Source organism: Oxyura jamaicensis, chromosome 8, assembly GCF_011077185.1.
Source record: "Oxyura jamaicensis isolate SHBP4307 breed ruddy duck chromosome 8, BPBGC_Ojam_1.0, whole genome shotgun sequence".
Classification (NCBI taxonomy): Eukaryota; Metazoa; Chordata; class Aves; order Anseriformes; family Anatidae; genus Oxyura; species Oxyura jamaicensis.
Window position 1 is genome coordinate 941,898 of NC_048900.1, and position 16,732 is coordinate 958,629.

The 16,732-nt window shown below is 41.8% G+C and overlaps 1 protein-coding gene across 10 annotated transcripts in view; it reads right to left on the minus strand.

Annotated features, from left to right (window-relative positions):
- Positions 1–14,873: 14,873 nt before the first annotated feature.
- The window catches only part of EVI5 (ecotropic viral integration site 5), a 65,483-nt gene continuing 63,624 nt past the window's right edge, over positions 14,874–16,732 (minus strand). For 7 of the 10 annotated variants that reach the window (XM_035332806.1, XM_035332804.1, XM_035332802.1 and 4 more), the window contains one exon: positions 14,874–16,143. In XM_035332806.1, coding sequence (XP_035188697.1) covers positions 15,838–16,143 — 306 coding nt within the window. In that variant the 3' untranslated portion in view covers positions 14,874–15,837. The remainder of the gene's footprint in view (positions 16,144–16,732) is intronic. The other 3 variants (XM_035332808.1, XM_035332807.1, XM_035332809.1) reach the window with 2 other exon arrangements.

Sequence of the window (16,732 nt, forward strand, 5' to 3'; positions counted from 1 at the left end):
CGAGAAATTAGTCACTTTGTGCCCGTGAGGGACACGGCACTAACCTGGTTTCCCAAAACCTAGCTGAGTAAGCAAACACCACCACGAAAAATATATATATATATAAATATATATATATAAAAAACCTCTCCAACCTTTCGAAGGTTGTGTGTGGTAGTGACACAGAGGAAGTCGAAGCACACGCCTGACACGTCGCCCTTAACACCTTTATTAGTGCCGGAAAGTTCCTGGTGCTGGGCACAGCACTTTTGCTTACAGCAGCTGTGTACTGCGGTCTCCTAGCTGCACTTTGGGCTGCTTACGCTAATGCTGAAAATCATTCACGCCGTCGGTTTTAAAAACAAATGATGGGATCGGTAGAAATAACTGGAAATACTCGGCGTAGTTTCATGTACGTGTCGCTGTGACTTTCTGTAAAGCCATCTCGTTAACCTCCACAGTGGGACCGTGAGCGGATGGCCCTTTGCCTACCTTTTCGAGCAGCCCTTTGCGCCTCACGAAAGCATCAGAAAGCATTCCTGTGCAGTACTGCTCGCGCTCACAAACTGTTCTGGTCCCGGGACAAGAAAACGCTCACCCCTCCAGGGAGCCGTGACCAAGCTGACTCGTGGAAAACTGACTGAAGTTCCAATTCCAAACAAGCATTAAAAAAGACAATATCAAACTTACACCAACTAATATCAATAAAACAATAATTGGGTGACATAATGTGTTCAAAATCCCAGTTGCAGTTGGCGACCATCCAAAGAGGGCATCCCAGTAGGTATAGGTACTTGTAATACATTGTGTTGTTAGACTTGATCAACTGGTGGGATACCACTGGTGCCAGTTACAGAAAATCACACCTGATGGTTATAGCAAAGTTACAAATACAAAGGTTAGAATTTTTGCTAGAGAGAGTTATATTGTCCTTATCTACTTCTACAAAAGCACAAGCAGTTCTTAAACACACACAGCCTTGACCAATATATACAAGCACAGTCTTTGACTAGTATTTGGATGAATTTCAAAGTGGCAAACACCTTGCTCAGTGTCAAGACATACATCCTGAGCGTCAATTGTGTCGCTTTCACAAATAAATCCTTGTTGTTCCTGGGTAACACATGATTTCAGATTTACAGACTGCCATTTCCCATTCCCCATCCGTGCCCATGTTCTATGCTCTGAAGGATAGAGCACTGTCTCTATCCACTTAATCCTAGTGGATATGGGGTGGATAACATAAACAGTGGCATTACGTATAGTAAGCACAAAGGCAGTAGCCATATTAACAATGGGATCATAGATAAAATTTACTGGAGTCCACCAAGATTGGAACTTCCTCTCAAAATGATTGGCATTGTCCCAAACAGTCTTTCGGACTTCGATCAGGAAAATGCCTTCACTTCCTTCCCTAATGATAAAGGCAGCTGTTGCCTGCATCCATAACTGTGCTTGTATACAACTAAGGGCTAAAGATACATTATCTTGAACCATACTAAGTGCATCTATTATTAGTTTGTGGTCTTGGTCTTCAGCCTATTCCCATCTCAGCAACACCTTTGAAACTTGCCATTGGCTAGTTCCCAATGCCAATAAGGCTGATTGTAGGGGCTGTTTTAGTTTTGTCAAATCACTTGTTGCTGTAGCCAGCTTATTCATTAATATTTCTGAATCAATTCTCATTTAAAACTCCTAATCCTGTTCCTAGCATTCCAGTTAAGTCTCTTCGTGTCCTGCCCCGAGGTGTGCTTGCTTTTGTGACCATATTGTCCAGCCATTATTAGTCCAAAACCAGCTAATTACTATAGTCTGCGTTGATAAAAAATGATACCAACAATCTAATTTACCTGGGGTGATAAAACCTTCTTGTTGGCCACTTTTGGAAATCGGTTTTACTAAAATCCCTGTTACTTTCTCGCAGGTAGTTTCATTAATCATTCAGCACCCTATTTTAATTTCGTCCCCTATGGTTCTTTGGTGTGTCCACTCTTACCCTAATTTTTGCCATTCTGATAATGTATGTAAATGGTCACCATTTGTTCACCAAAAAAACATTACTGCTAACTTTCCATTAGTGCTCTGTTGTTACGGCTTCGGACCAAGGCCACTCACTATTCTCTGTTATCATAGAGGCACCGTCCAATTCTTGAATCACAATTACAACTATAAGCCACAAAAATAAAACAATTCTGTTAACTAAATTTCTGCAAATATATTACTAAATATTCCCATCCTCATTTTGCTTGACTGAGCTTTAGTTTCAATTCACCGTCACCCGGTGTTACTTTCCGGGGGGCTTCTGGAGCTTTCTTCACTTGAGAATGGTGAATCCAGGCACTCTGTTCATTGATCTTAATTGCCGTGAAGGTAGTAAGGAGCACCTGGTATAGTCCTTCCCACTGTGGTTTCAAAGTTTTCTCTACAAGAGACTTAGTTACCTCTCGGGCTTTGGCAGTCCTACTGGGGAAAGCCTCTGGCCATCCTGAAAAGGTATCTGTTAACACCAGTAAATATCGACACCCCCCTTTTCTTGGAAGTTCAGAAAAGTCAATTTGCCACTGTTGCCCAGGCCCATGGCCTTTTCCAATTTGACCCAATTTTGGTTTGGGGGCATTTTTGGGGTTAGTCTGGAGACAAAGATCACATTAAAGTTATTTGAGTGATGGTAGCATATAAGTTCCTGGCAATAATTTTTCCAATTAGATAGTTATACAAAGTAGCTATTCCCCAATGTGTTTTCTGGTATTTTTTCTTTACCAGTGACTACAATAAATTGGAGGGGATGACTAGCTTCCCCTTCCCTTCTTTGGTAATAGCCCATCCCTCTTGGTTATATTTTCCCTTTTGACTTTCGATTAATTTTCTATCCTTTTTGTTACATAGAGGCTTACCTTCAAGGGGAATCTGCCCATCTGGAATCAGGGCTCCTTCAGTTGCTACCCCACCTTCTGCTGCTTCTTTTGCCTCTCTGTCTGCCAGATCATTTCCTTCCTCCAATTCTGAGCTCACTTTCTGTTGTGCCTTAATAATTGCTACCTTTTCAGGCGTCTGAATTGCTTTTGCATGTTGGATTTATTTATTTATTTATTTATTTATTTATTTATTTATTTATTTTCTGGCGAGTTCAACAGTCCTGTTTCTTTCCAGATGGCTCCATGTACATGTACAACCCCAAATGCATATCTTGCCTTTTGCTTTTTCTAAGGCACGGGTCAGAGCAATTACCTCAGCCTTTTGTGCAGAGGTATCTGTTGGCAAAGGTCCAGATTCTATTACATCTTTGCAAGTGGTAACTGCATACCCAGCATGTTGTTTTCTGCTGATGACATAGCTGCTCCCATATTTCCACATCATCACAAGGAGTGTCCTTCGGATCTGGATGGCTGGAGTAGGTAGCTTTGATGGTGTCCAGGCAGTCATGGTGTACTGGCTCCCCTTGGTTTCTGCTGATTTCAGGAACCTTTGTGGGGAAAGCCAGTGACCGCCTTTCACTTCCAGCACTGCGGACACTGTGTGAGACACTAGCACAGTTATTTTCTGTCCCAAGGTGATCTTGCATGCTTCCTGGATATTTAGCACCATTGCTGCAATGGAATCCTGGCAATCCTGGCCATCCCTTGGCGGCAGCATCCAGCTGCTTAAAAAAATAAGACACTGCCCTTCGATATGGGCCCAGGTCCTGTGCTAGTATTCCCAGGGCAATCCCCGTCCAGGCCACATATGCTTCTTCTGTCTGGGTGGCTATGAGGAGGTCATCTACATACTGCAACAGCCTTCCTTCTCCTGATGGGGCTTCCCAGGTCTCCAAGTCCTTTGCAAGTGGTTCTCTGAACAAGGTGGGGGAGTTCTTAAATCCTTGCGGCAACCTTGTCCATGTGAGCTGTGTTTTGTGCCCACTCTTAGGGCTTTTCCAATCAAATGCAAAGATTTTCTGGCTGGCTTCATGGAGAGGGAGGCAAAAGAAGGCATCCTTCAGGTCTAAAACGGTAAACCAAGTTAGCTCTGGTGTTAAGCATGTTAATCAATTATCAGGCTAATTCCTTCTCTGTCTTCCTTTCTCAAGGGGTACTGTTTAATTCTGACTGGCTGTTTTCCTCCCTTAAGTTTAATTTGTATTGGAAGTGCATTTTTCGCCTTCCCTGGTACATTGGAAGATCATACTCCGGAAAACACTTGACATAGGATTTCCTCACTAATTTCCTCTTTGGTCTCAATAGCTGTCAAGATCCTCCAGAATAATCTCCCCATTTTTAAATGAAATGGTTGCTTCTAATCTTTCCAGTAAATCTCTCCCTAGGCGTGACTCTGGAGAGTTGGGCATGTATAGGAACTTGTGAATGCCGCACTGTTCCCATATATATATTTCAATGGTTTGCAGAAATACGCTATTTCAGATTGGCCAGTTGCCCCCTTCACTACAATGTAATCATTCCCCTACTGATACTAATGCTTTATATAAAACTAAATATGTTGCCCCCGCATTCACCAGAAGTTCCACCTCTTTTCCCTCCTTCCCCAGCTTCATTTTTATAACCAGCGGATCTGCTGCGGTAGATTCTTTCGATCCTTTTCAGTCGTCTTTTGCACGCATGACCACCACCTCCCTTCCCCAGTTCCCTTTTCCATTTCTTTTCTGTTCCAGGCATTCCTTTTTGCAATGCCCAAATTTCTTACATAGGGCACATCGATCCTTGCCTAGCCGGGGCTGTTCCTGTCTGGGCCTCCTTTTTCCTTCTTCCCTAATAACTGCTATCAGTCTCTTCTGCATGTTTAATTGAGGAAGATAAAAGTCCTCTCCTTCCAAATTGCCTCATGTGCATGCACCACACCAAAAGTATATTTCAAATCTGTCCAAATGTTTGCCAGCTCAAGAGCTCTTATCAAGGCGATGATTTCCTGATTTCCACCTTTTGGGCTGATGTTTGTTATCACATATCCTGTGATGCGAAATCCCTGGCGGACGTAGCTGCTGCCATCTATGTACCAATCCTCCACATCTTCTAAATCCTTCACATTTCCTAGAAGTCTGGTCAGCTGGAGTATACCGTGTCCATGGTCTTGATGCAAGATCTGGTGATCTGGAAACTCTGTTACTGAGGAAAGAGGCTGGGTTCATAGTATTAGTGCCAAAAAAAAAGAATAGTAAACTAGTCCATGATACTCATTCCTTTTCTTCTTCAGTAGCTATCATTTGTGTATTGCAACAGTGTCCCCTTTTCCCGAAGGGGTCTGTCAAACTTCAAGATCATAGGCTAGTTGTTTCCCAAATATGGTGGGGCTATTCTTGAACCCCTGTGGTAACACTGTCCAAGTAATCTGAGTTTTCTATCCTCTATTAGGATTTTCTCATTCAAAGGCAATGAGTTTCTGTTTTTCATTTGCCACGGGCAGGCAGAAAAAGGCATCCTTTAAATCTAGTACCATGAACCAAACTTGACTATTTTTCTCATTTTGTAATTCCAATCATTTTTGCCAGTTTAAATTTCAAGCATTGCAAAAATAAAAAAATAAAAAATGCCTTTTCCTGTTGGCCAGTTGCTCCTATTACATTTACAGAGTAATTAACACAGAGAAAGAAGCTCCCTTAACCAACAAAAAATTCAAGGCTCTCTCTTTATTCCCTAGCTTTATTTCAACCAGTGGACCTGCTAGAGTAGATGCCTCAGGTCCCCGTTATTCCTGACTGTTGTAAGTTTATCCTGCAGCCTAAGATAATTTCTTTCTGATATCAGGGGGTCAATTGCCCCAGAAAGAGGCTAGCCAATTGCCTCTGTTTTCTGAAGCCAGGTCCAATTTTTTTTTTCTTCATTGCATTTCAAAAGTTGGTCCAAAAATTCCATAGGGGTTTCTTTTGGACCTTGTTGGAACACATTCTCAATTCCCAATTTAACCAGATTTCAGTATAGCCGTTCATAATTTCCAGGGTGATTAGGGTCTCAGCTGGGGCGGTCAATCAGGGGAATGCAATAGTTGAAAATTCCCCTGAGCAGTCCCATTAGCAATCTGAACTCACACATGAACTCAGATTGTTTTAAGAGTTAGCTGCTTTTCTGTTTCCATGACAACTCTTTTGGACCCATCATGGTCCCTCTGCCCCAGAGGGCTCACACCCTCTGTGATTTTGAGATCTCAGCCTCGGGTTGAGGCAGAACTATTAACATTCCTACATCCTCTTTCCCTGCTCATTCAACTTCAAACAGCTTTATCAAATACTACATGCCACACCTTTAACACCTTCAACAACTCTTTTAACACTTCTTTTAACACTTCTTTTATCTTTCTCCATCCTGTACTTTTCTAATGCCAGCACCAAAGGCTCAGTCAGGGGCCAACTTAATTCCATACTTTTTCCCTCCAAGATGCTGAAACAACATATCAGTATATACAACATTTCATCCCATTTCCCTTCTCTCCTCAAAAACAACATTGATTGCAAGATAGTGTTATAGTCGATTGATCCATAAAGTGGCAATTTAGGTTATACAGTGGCCACTATTGACTGCAATACTTAGTGAAAGTCCTCTTGCTTTCTGTGCCCCCCAGTTCTAACAATATCCTTCCAATGTGCCAATATGCACCCAAGGAAGCTTTATTTAAAACGTCTTTGTTTTGGATATTACTCATCTCCTTAATTTCCCATTCCCATTTATTTATTTATTATTATTCCTTATTAGGTACTGGCCATTGTTTCAATCTCCACACAAACCTTTTTATTGCAGGTTTTTACTATCTTTTCCTAATCTTCTTCCCAAATGTCCCAGTTCTCTGGGATTAAACCCTTCTTCCCACATACAAACTTTACTGTTTCGGATTATTAATGAGCCCCGTTCCAATCATAAATCCACAGGACTTCAGGAAAACACCTGAAGCACTCAGCCTTCCATCTTCTAGACAAACAATACCACCTTTTCCACAAAATTTACATTTCAACAGGACCGAATTTCAAGCCAAATGCCAATTTTTTCTCGTGCAATTTGTTAGTAAGCCCATACAAAACAAGGAATCAGTCCTGTGTATCCATCAATATGGGGGTTTAAAAAGGTATTGAGGCCTAAATAAATTCACTCTCCCCCTTCTTACCAAATTCCCAGGGCTCAAGCCCAAACCACCAAAGACGTGACTCTCTCCTTTCTGCCACTATGATAATCAGTCAGCCCCCTCCCCCCCAGTACTTGGCAAACTGACCAAACACCACAGCAAATACACCAAAACTTCTAAACTGTTACTTAGATAATGCTCCCACCTTTCTTCTTGTCACACTCAAAACATTTAAGAGCAACAATAGGATCACAAGATACACCACCGGGCACATATATTGGGCACCACCATGAACACTTGGATAAAACAGCACTTCTTTTCGGTCTGTCATGTGCTTCGTCCGTCTCTGGCCACTCCCCTCACGGAGAATACGGAACCATGGACTGGAACTCCGCACTTGCTTCACAGCAATGCTGTGTCTCACTCACAGCACAATCACGCAATCAGAGAGGCCCCTAGCAGATCTCATCCATACCACAGGAATATATAATTTAGAACAATAACCTACCAAACAAGTATTGTCTCTGACTGTGTTCTTCATGGAGTGACTCATTCCACTTTGTTTCAAACACATACACTTAAACAAATATTTTCAACAAAAAATACCAGGACATTTACGAATAAGACATACAATTATTACCACTCCAGTTAGTATCCCTCCAGCAGCTGCAGGTGACCTTGTCACAATTGAGAGGCCCGCTTACCCTTCTCCTGCTTCTTATACAGTCATTAGCAGGTTCGTCCTGGCTCCCAAAACTGGGATGCAGCGGTAACCTTGGATTTGCTCGATCTACTCCCAAGATTGCCAGCAGCTGCTCTATTGGTCAGCAAATCCCCCTTGACCGCTCTATCGGTCAGCCTGTAGGGTACCCTCCTCCCTTAGGGGGACTATGCTGCACGCCAGACATCTCTGTGCGATTTACCAGCTGCCCCGGCCACGTGTATGACTTACAGGCCCTTCCTGTACTGTAAAACATACCATTTGTCCGTAGCTTCAGGAGGTCCTTGTCTGCTCCCGTGGTGAGCGTCTGGGAGTGGAGTCTCCTCCAAGGAAAATACTCAGGGTGCACCTAGGGGCATCCGCTCCGCAGTCAATCCCACAGCCAAGCAGATTGTCTCCTGGCTGGCTCGCCAAATGACTTGTGGAAAATTGACTCCACAATCAGTAAGATTGTAAAGTAGGTATGTTTATTCAGCGCTGGGCAGCACGGGGGGGTAGTCCCACCAAAGTCGTGCACCTCTAACGCGGCAACTTGCTTTGCTTATATAAAGAGTTACATATGCATGAAGTGTCCCAGAACACCTATACATATGCATAACCTGTCCCTGCTTAGTATTAAGATTAGCTCCAAGAAGTCATTTCCATAAACTCCTCCCATCTGCGCTTGCGTGATGCCTTCTGCTGGTGGGCACTGAGGGTCCTGTTGTCTCGAGGCCCTGCATGTTTGACATTCTTTATCTTGTCCTTTTAAAAACAATCCTCCTTATCTCTGAGCCCTTGGTCAGAGTCCGAACCATCAGGTCGGTTTGATCTGGTTCTTAGGGCCCCAGGGGCTCATCTGGAGATAGGCCCAGTACATCGCAAATGTAGCACATATTAAGCAATGAGTGTTGTCTATATATTTATTCTTAATCAGTCATTCTCTAATTTCTAATCCCATGTTTCAAAGCTGTACACGCAGCTTACCCAAACGCGTGAAAACGGCTTCATCCCGTGGTGTGCGGGGCCAACCGGCACCCGAACGCTCCCCGCCTGCCCGTTGAGGACGGGGAAAGCGGAGCGCAGTCACCACCCGCCAGGCCGAGCCGAGCCCCGCGGCAGCCCTGTGCCGGCCTGGCTGGCTCCCGGCCGGCTCGGGGCACCCACAAGGGTCGGGGCACCCACAAGGGCCGGCGCCGCCGGAGCGGTCTGCCACAGGCGCTGCGTGCACGTGCCCGCGGGCAGTGGCGCGAGGCGGGAAATGGCCGCGGCCTCCTCAGCCCTGAGGGGAGCCGTTGCGGGCGGGCAGGTGGCAGCTCCGCCCCGCTCCCAGGCTCCGTTTTCGCCTTCTCCGGGACGCTGGCGAAGGCTGCCGCTGGCGGCCAGGGACCCTCGGGTCTCTGCCGGCCGCCGCGCACCTCGCCAGATGGGGCAGCGCCGTCTCCTCGCCTGCCCCCAGGGCTTTGCGGGCCCGGGCTCGCGGTGCAGTGCGTGAGCTGTCCTCACCCCGCCGTCTCCATTTTCTTTGGAGATCGCCCCTCGCGCGATCGTGAGGCTGCTGAGCAAGGGACAGAAAGGGAAGTGGTGCTGCGACCCGGGCGGAGGGCCTGAGGGCGATCCCCACTCCTGTGCCAGGAGTTCGCACTGCCGCCCCGAGGAGCTCGCTGACTGAAGTAGGCGCAGCGCAGAATGCACAAACTGAGCAGGGGGAAAGGGACCGAGCTTTTAATCTGGGTTACGGGGCGACCTATTTGCCACAGGTCAGTAATCTTTAAGAGGGTGTATGCAGTGTATGCAGTGGTCATCGCGTGACATTGGTAGAGGTATGTGAAAATACCAAATAGTCCATATCCCAGTGTGAAAATGCCAAAAGCCAATGATCCGGAGTTGGCAGAGATGGAATTCATATGAAATACAAGTCATGGGAGTGGGGCTGGACTTAATAGAACTTCCATAATGCTCCCCCCAAAAGGATAAAGGATGTGTAATATTCAAAGTTAACCATCAAAACTTGGCAAGATACAGTTAGTGCAATGTAAGTATACGGTTCTTATCCCATTGTGACAAAAGAGGAAATCAATAAAAGGATAGGTTTAAATAATCACATTAATATTAAATGAAAGGACAGGTTTAATGTGGGATTATATTACAGCTGTGTTTAAGAGTGAAGAGAACTACTTGATGTAATTTACTGCACTGCTCACAGCAGCTGCCTGACACCACCACTTGAGCTAAGAAGACATCGGATAAGGAAGCAAAGGTGATGGGATGGAGATGAGATCTTCATGGTCAGAAGTGATGAGACTGTAGAGAGAGGAAGGAGTTGAAGAGCTGGATTTGACAGGTTAGCTGCTTGGTACGTTGGGCAGAAGAAGCATTTTTTAATCTGTAGAAGTTAGTGTTGGGAACAAGCAGCAGTGGAGAGAGTGATTCTATGGGGAGCTCATGAATAACATCCACACTTTAGCATGATAAAACCCGAGATCACAGACCACCTTCACTAGGAGAGTCTGCTAGAACTTGTAGTACTGCACGTTTTCTTGGGAAGTGTCTTAATTTTTATAATAACTTTTGGTAATATTTAATTATTTTTAATATATTTCCTGCTTATTGTCTTGTGTTTTATTGTTGTTGTTATTTGTTTTGTTTGTGGCAGTTCATAACTTTATGTTTCTCTTTGTGGCATAATGATGTGCTGTAAATATGTGAGACTTTAATCAGTGATTTTGATAGCAGTTTTACAGATCGCTGAGGAAACCAAAGTAACTTCATCTGTTGCGCTCAGAGCAGATTAGAAAAATAATGAACACTGTGAGCACAAGCTGGAGACAGAAAGTGATAGTAAGCTGGGGTGTTGTTGAAGACTGGGATGAAAAGAAGCATTCCAGCTTTGGGAAGGAGTAGACCCAGAATTTACCTCTGTTATTGCACACAAAGGAGAAATATTTTGTGATGAGTGTGGGGAGACACTGATAGGATGCTCAGAGCTGTGGATGCTCCATCACTGGAAGTGTTCAAGGCCAGGTTGGTTGCAGCGTTCAGCAATGTGATCTAGTGAAAGATGGCAGGGGATTGGACTAGCTGATCTTTAGAAGCCCCTTCCAATCTACCCCATTCTATGATTATGACCAGAAGTAGGTTGAATCAGTGGGTTATAGAATGTAGACTATGTAAAATGGTCTCAGGAATTTTATTTCTACTAGAGGGACACCAGAAATTTCAGTCACTTATGCAGCAGTATACATACAATTCTAAGTGTATGCCACATTGCATTCGTATTTCATAATTTTGAAATGAGGTATTCATTCTTGGAAAGAGAAGGTGTTACACTATTGTATTTTGGATCTAGCATGTGTATGGTTGTATCTGAGTCAATCAGTGACCATGTATGTTTAGTCATATGTATGTTACCATGTTTGCTCCACTTTTAAGAAGCTGAAACTTCTCGCTATTTAGAATTTATATTGAAAGGCAGTTTGTGGTGTGCTTTTTGTTCCACCATTCAGAGTCTCTCATTCTAAAGACTACTGTATGAATTTAATTGATTTTTCTTGTCTTGATCTAGTTTGTAAAAATAAACCCAAACCTCAGAGCCTTATATTTTTGTAAGCAATATATATATTATTGATTATATCGTTTTATATTGATGTAATTATACTGATAAGAGTATTTCAGAGAACAAAATAAAACATAATTAAATCTAGAAATCCAATAGTTAACACACAGCTTTTTTCCTTCCCTCTCAACACTCACAGATTCAGTAGCTGATGCGTAATTAAACTTATCACTGTAATTTCTACTTAGATTGTACTAACCACTATTTTATAGCTTGAATTCTTTGTCTTTCTTTCTTAGTCTTTGGGACTAACCTAATGATTCTTCTAGGAAATTTGCATTATCTTGCATCAAAATGTGTAACACTTTGCTCCTCTGCAATTAAGGGAATTAGCAGTACATCCATTCTAAAATGTGAATATTTTCATGCTAACATACCTTTAGGTCACTCTAGCTTAAAATACAATTTTTGTATGAGCATTGTTTCACTCAAAGTCAATAGCATGGTGTCTGATATAGAACAATGATTACATAAAAACAAGAACTGAACAACCCCAAAGCAGAGAAACATGCAATTCCTTCTGTGCTGCTATTCCAGAAAAGGGCTGAGTAGTGATTAAGTACAGTATTAAATGATTTACAAAATGATTTTGTTATATTTATGCTAATGTCTCTTTTTTTTAATAGCTGATAGGAATTTATTTCAGTGAAAATTATATAGGAATCCACATTCATGGTTGAAAATTGAATTTAGTGGGAAATAATACTTTGTTAATTTGTACAGAGATGAGGCCTATATTTTGTCAAAAACATAGAATCACAGAATATCCTGAGTTGGAAGGGACCCACAGGGATCATCAAGTCCAACTCCTGGCTCCCCATGGGACCACCCAAAAATCAGACCTTGTACCTAAGAGCGTTATCCAATGCTTCTTCAACTCTATCAGCCTTGGTGTCATGACCACTGCCCTTGGGAGCCTGTCCCAGTGCCCAACCACCATCTGGGTGAAGAACCTTTCCCTAACCCCCAGCCTGACCCTTCCCTGTCCCAGCTCCATGCCATTCCCTCAGGTCCTGTCGCTGTCCCCAGAGAGCAGAGCTCGGTGCCTCCCCCTCCGCACCCCTCATGAGGAAGCTGCAGGCCGCCATGAGGCCTCCCCTCAGCCTGCTCTGCGCTGGGCTGAACAAACCGAGAGACCTCAGCCGCTCCTCTTAAGTCTCCCTCTAGACCCTTCTCTGTCTTTCTAGGCGTTCTTTGGAGGTTCCCTAATAGTTTATGTCCTTGTATTGTGGCACTCAAAAGTGCACACAGTGCTCGAGGTGAGGCCATACCAATGCAGAGTTGAGGATGGTCACTTCCAGCTAGCAATGCTGTGGCCAACATGAACAAATTAGCTGAGCCTTTAATGTATGTAATACGTGCTTCTTGCCCTCACAAGATATACTTACTCCCAACTAGTCATGTTTTTACTTTCTAACAAATGTTATGAAGTCCTAATTTTTTTATTATTACAGTAAGCAAAATAAAAGGGATCCATGACTATCACATAATTCATCAAATGAACATGCCTAAAGTAAGAAGAGGTCTAATAATAAATGCTATCAAGTCCTGAAATATGAATTCCCTTAACCTGGAGGAATAAAAAAACCTATACATAGTGAAGCTTTTGTAGCCAATGAAGAAATTTGATTAGGACACTGAGGAAGCAGAACCATTTTTGCTGCCAAACAGAGAATAGAATTTACATGGAAACTGTTCATGGCACAGAATCCTCTTTTCTTGCCTTACCTAAATGCCTTCTTAACTGCAACACTTACATATTCCATAATTCTAAGTTTTTGTGTTTACATGGTGTTTATTTGTCTTTTTAGTTTTCATATTCAGATTGAGCTCTTGCAGCCTGCATGTAGCAAACCAGCAAATCTAAGAGAAGCGCAAAGCTTCTTTAGAAGATCATGCAAGCAAGGTCATGGTAACGTAGCATAACTCGTATGCCTTCATTATCAATCTACTAATAAATACATTATCTGTGCTGCTAATTATTTGCTGTTATTCAGGTACATATTCAAATTGTAATACACACAAGCAAAGACATTAGTGTTATTTTTGGCAGAGTATCAGAGAAGTATGATGAGCCTGAACAGCCTCTGTGGGGTTGCTGTCTGAGGATATTGTGTCTGAGTCTTCTGAAGCTGTAGCACATCAACCATTTGCTCTCATTTCTAGAACAGAAGCAACTAGCTGGATAAAGCCTTTTGCTTTTCCCTTGGTATTTGTATTTATGCTATTATTCAGTATCTAATATTATTAGCATACACAAATACAGAAGTTCAGGAAATAACCCTTGCCAACTAATCTCATTTACTTGAACAGTAAGGCAGTTACTGCAAAATCAAAACACTCCATTGTTCAAACAGACAGGATTTTTATGGCACTCCAACTGAATTTTATTCCTGTCACTTAATATATACAACATTACCTCTAATTACCTCTAAGAGGCTTGCAGCTGGTATTCATGACAAGCAACAAGACATTTGTCACCTATTCTCTTGGGCAACAATTGCCCAGGTGCAAAATAAATTACCAGATGCTCATTGGAAGGGGGAAAAAAAACCACTGTTACTTGCTAGCTAACAAAACAAAACAGCATGGCTTGTCTCTGCACACCTGAAATTTCTAACAGCGATCAGAGCCAAAGTCAAACTAACCCTCCTTCAAAGATGCCAATTTCCATAGGTTATACTGGGAACAATGTAGTCAGTGGTAAGATGGAGTACCATCTGCAGAAATATCAGAGCAAGTCAGGAGCTGCAAAAGTAGGTAAACCTGGAATGCCTTCCACCTGCTTTTAGATTTATATTGCATCATACCTAAACAGATTTTGCAGTTGAGAGGCCCAGAAGGTGCTTTTTCCATTCAGCCTTCCCTATCATTCTTTGAATTTTTTTCTCATCACTTTTGCTGAGTTTCTAAGGACTCAGTCAGATGTTCAAGCATGTTCAGCAGTATGCTTCTATAGTTCCATGATTTTAAACAGCTACACTGCTTCTCACAAGTAACAAAACACATGCTATCAGTACCAACCTGTGGCTTTTTTTTTTTTTTTTTAATAAAATAGTTGCAAACATTGCTAGAAAACAAGTCTTAAGGATTGTTAGTTATGTATGATGGCAATAACCACTCTTAAGGATATTCTTGACCAGAAGGTGCCATAGAGGGTAAATGTTCATATGACCATATTAGAAGATGAAGTTGTACTGTTCAAAAACTGAGGGCCATGTTACTTGATCTACTAAGGGCTACTTAGTTTGAAGGAGATGGTGAAAGCAGAACACACAGCACTTACTGCTTTGATGAATTACAGCTGTTTTGGTGACAGGATCTATGTTAGTACCTAGATAGCTCTGCCCTATAAAACTGCAGTAAACAATTTATGTATTTTTACTGCATTGATCAAAACTTGATTAGAACTGTTAAGTGTGAGACAAATAATTTTTCACCTTATATGAACTACCACTCTAATCCAGACCCTGAGAGAAACTACGTGGTAACTCAGGACTGGAGCTTAGAAGTGACTAAACAGTAAATGCTACAACCTTGTTAAATCATGAAAAATTTATTTTCATTACATATATATGAAGGTAAAAGATTTCAGTCAATAGTGTTTTGAACAAGCATTTCAGTTAGACATGAACCTGTTAGTGGAGCTAGGCTGAAACTAAATGTAAAGTTAGTGTTTTGCGTTTATTTAGTAATTCATTTCTAGTGTGTATATACAGAATTCATTTTCCAGGTAGAATACCAGAGACAGTTGTATTGCAACATTTACATTCCTCGTATAAAATGGTATAATATACATTTTCAGCTTGGTGCAGATATATAAATATGTACAAAATAAACATTATTGTAGTTAATATATTCAGACAAGGTACTATTTAGCAACATCAAAAGCAGATGCATGTAAATTTAAGTGAAAATGGTGAAAAACACCTTTATGACATTAGTGACCAGTATTCGCACATATGAAGTAGTACAGATAAAGGCTCCTCTTTCAAGCCTTCTGTGGGCATTCAGTAACTTTAGTAAAACAAAAGTAATTGAGAAGCATAATTATATGTATGCCATGATCAGATGGTTTATTAGGGTCCATCTTGATCACAAATGGATAACAATGTAAAACATACACATTTGTTCAGAGCATAAAATATTGCACAAGAGCAAATTCTTCTGAGGAAAATAATCCCCGTCCTTGTGAACAGCGAGAAGGGTTCTTATGCATTAAAGAAATTATGTATTTGTAGTTTCTAAAACAAGGAGCATTCAGTAATACTGTCAGAACTGTCATCCATTAATTTCCTTCCAGCTTCTAATGGCAATGGTATATCATTAGCAAGATTTGGCAAACAGAAGGCAGATAGAGAGTACGTGTGTCTATTTATCACAGTCCAGACCAGATTCAATAGTTACCTAAACCAACTGCTGGATACTTTCAGTTATCTGACAATCTAATCCTTAAAGAAATAGAAATAGGGAAGTCTTCAAATGCTAGTCACAGTGATAATCACACAGTAGTAGAGTAAGATTCCATTCTCCTCTGCTTGGAAATCATCTTGTCTGAATTCCCAGTCTGGAGGGCACTTTCCTCAGCATCACTGTCACTGCTGTCTACAACTGTGTGATCCAAAGCCATCTGACCAGTCCTCCTGTGTAGATGAAAGTTCACCGCACTCTCCTGTATGGAGTTAGTTATAAAATCTTCATCAGAAGAATGAAATGATTCATCATCTCCTGTGAAATGGTTCACAATGTGAATCCCATCAAAAGTGGGTTGGTCTGAGAAGTCTCTCTGGCCTTTCAGGCATTTGATCTGTTTGAAAAAAAAAAAAAAAAAAAAAAAGTGGAATTCAGCAGTTAAACAGAGCTAAAGAGTCTGGCAGTAAACATCAAAACAGAACCATCCAACATTTTCAAGAAGCATCTCCTCATGGAAACCTTACTTAAACTAAAGGCTAGAAGTAGCATATTTGGTTGTAACTTCTAAAAGAGAACAAAGCAACTTCTCTTTTCTAGCTGTCTAATCAGAGACCTTAACAGAATGTATTTGAGTGTACTTGGAGTTTTCAGAAGTTCTCCTCTTGCCCCCAGACTCTTTCAGTTTTAAGGCTTAATAATAAAGGTACGTAGAATCACAGATGACAGATTCCTCCAGGCTATTTACTGCATCTTTAATATCCCCACGATGATGACTTATGGTTACTTTCCTGGAGTGCATAATTTGTTTTCACAGCACTTTTGGCCTTCACATCTCACACCTTTAAAGCTTCATTCTTTCCCTTATCACCTGACTTCTCACTTGAGAAAAGCCCTCGCACAACCCTAAGCAGAAGAATCCCAAGGAAATATTGCTAGTTTCATACAATCATAGAAAAAAACAATATACTTAATTTTAACTACAC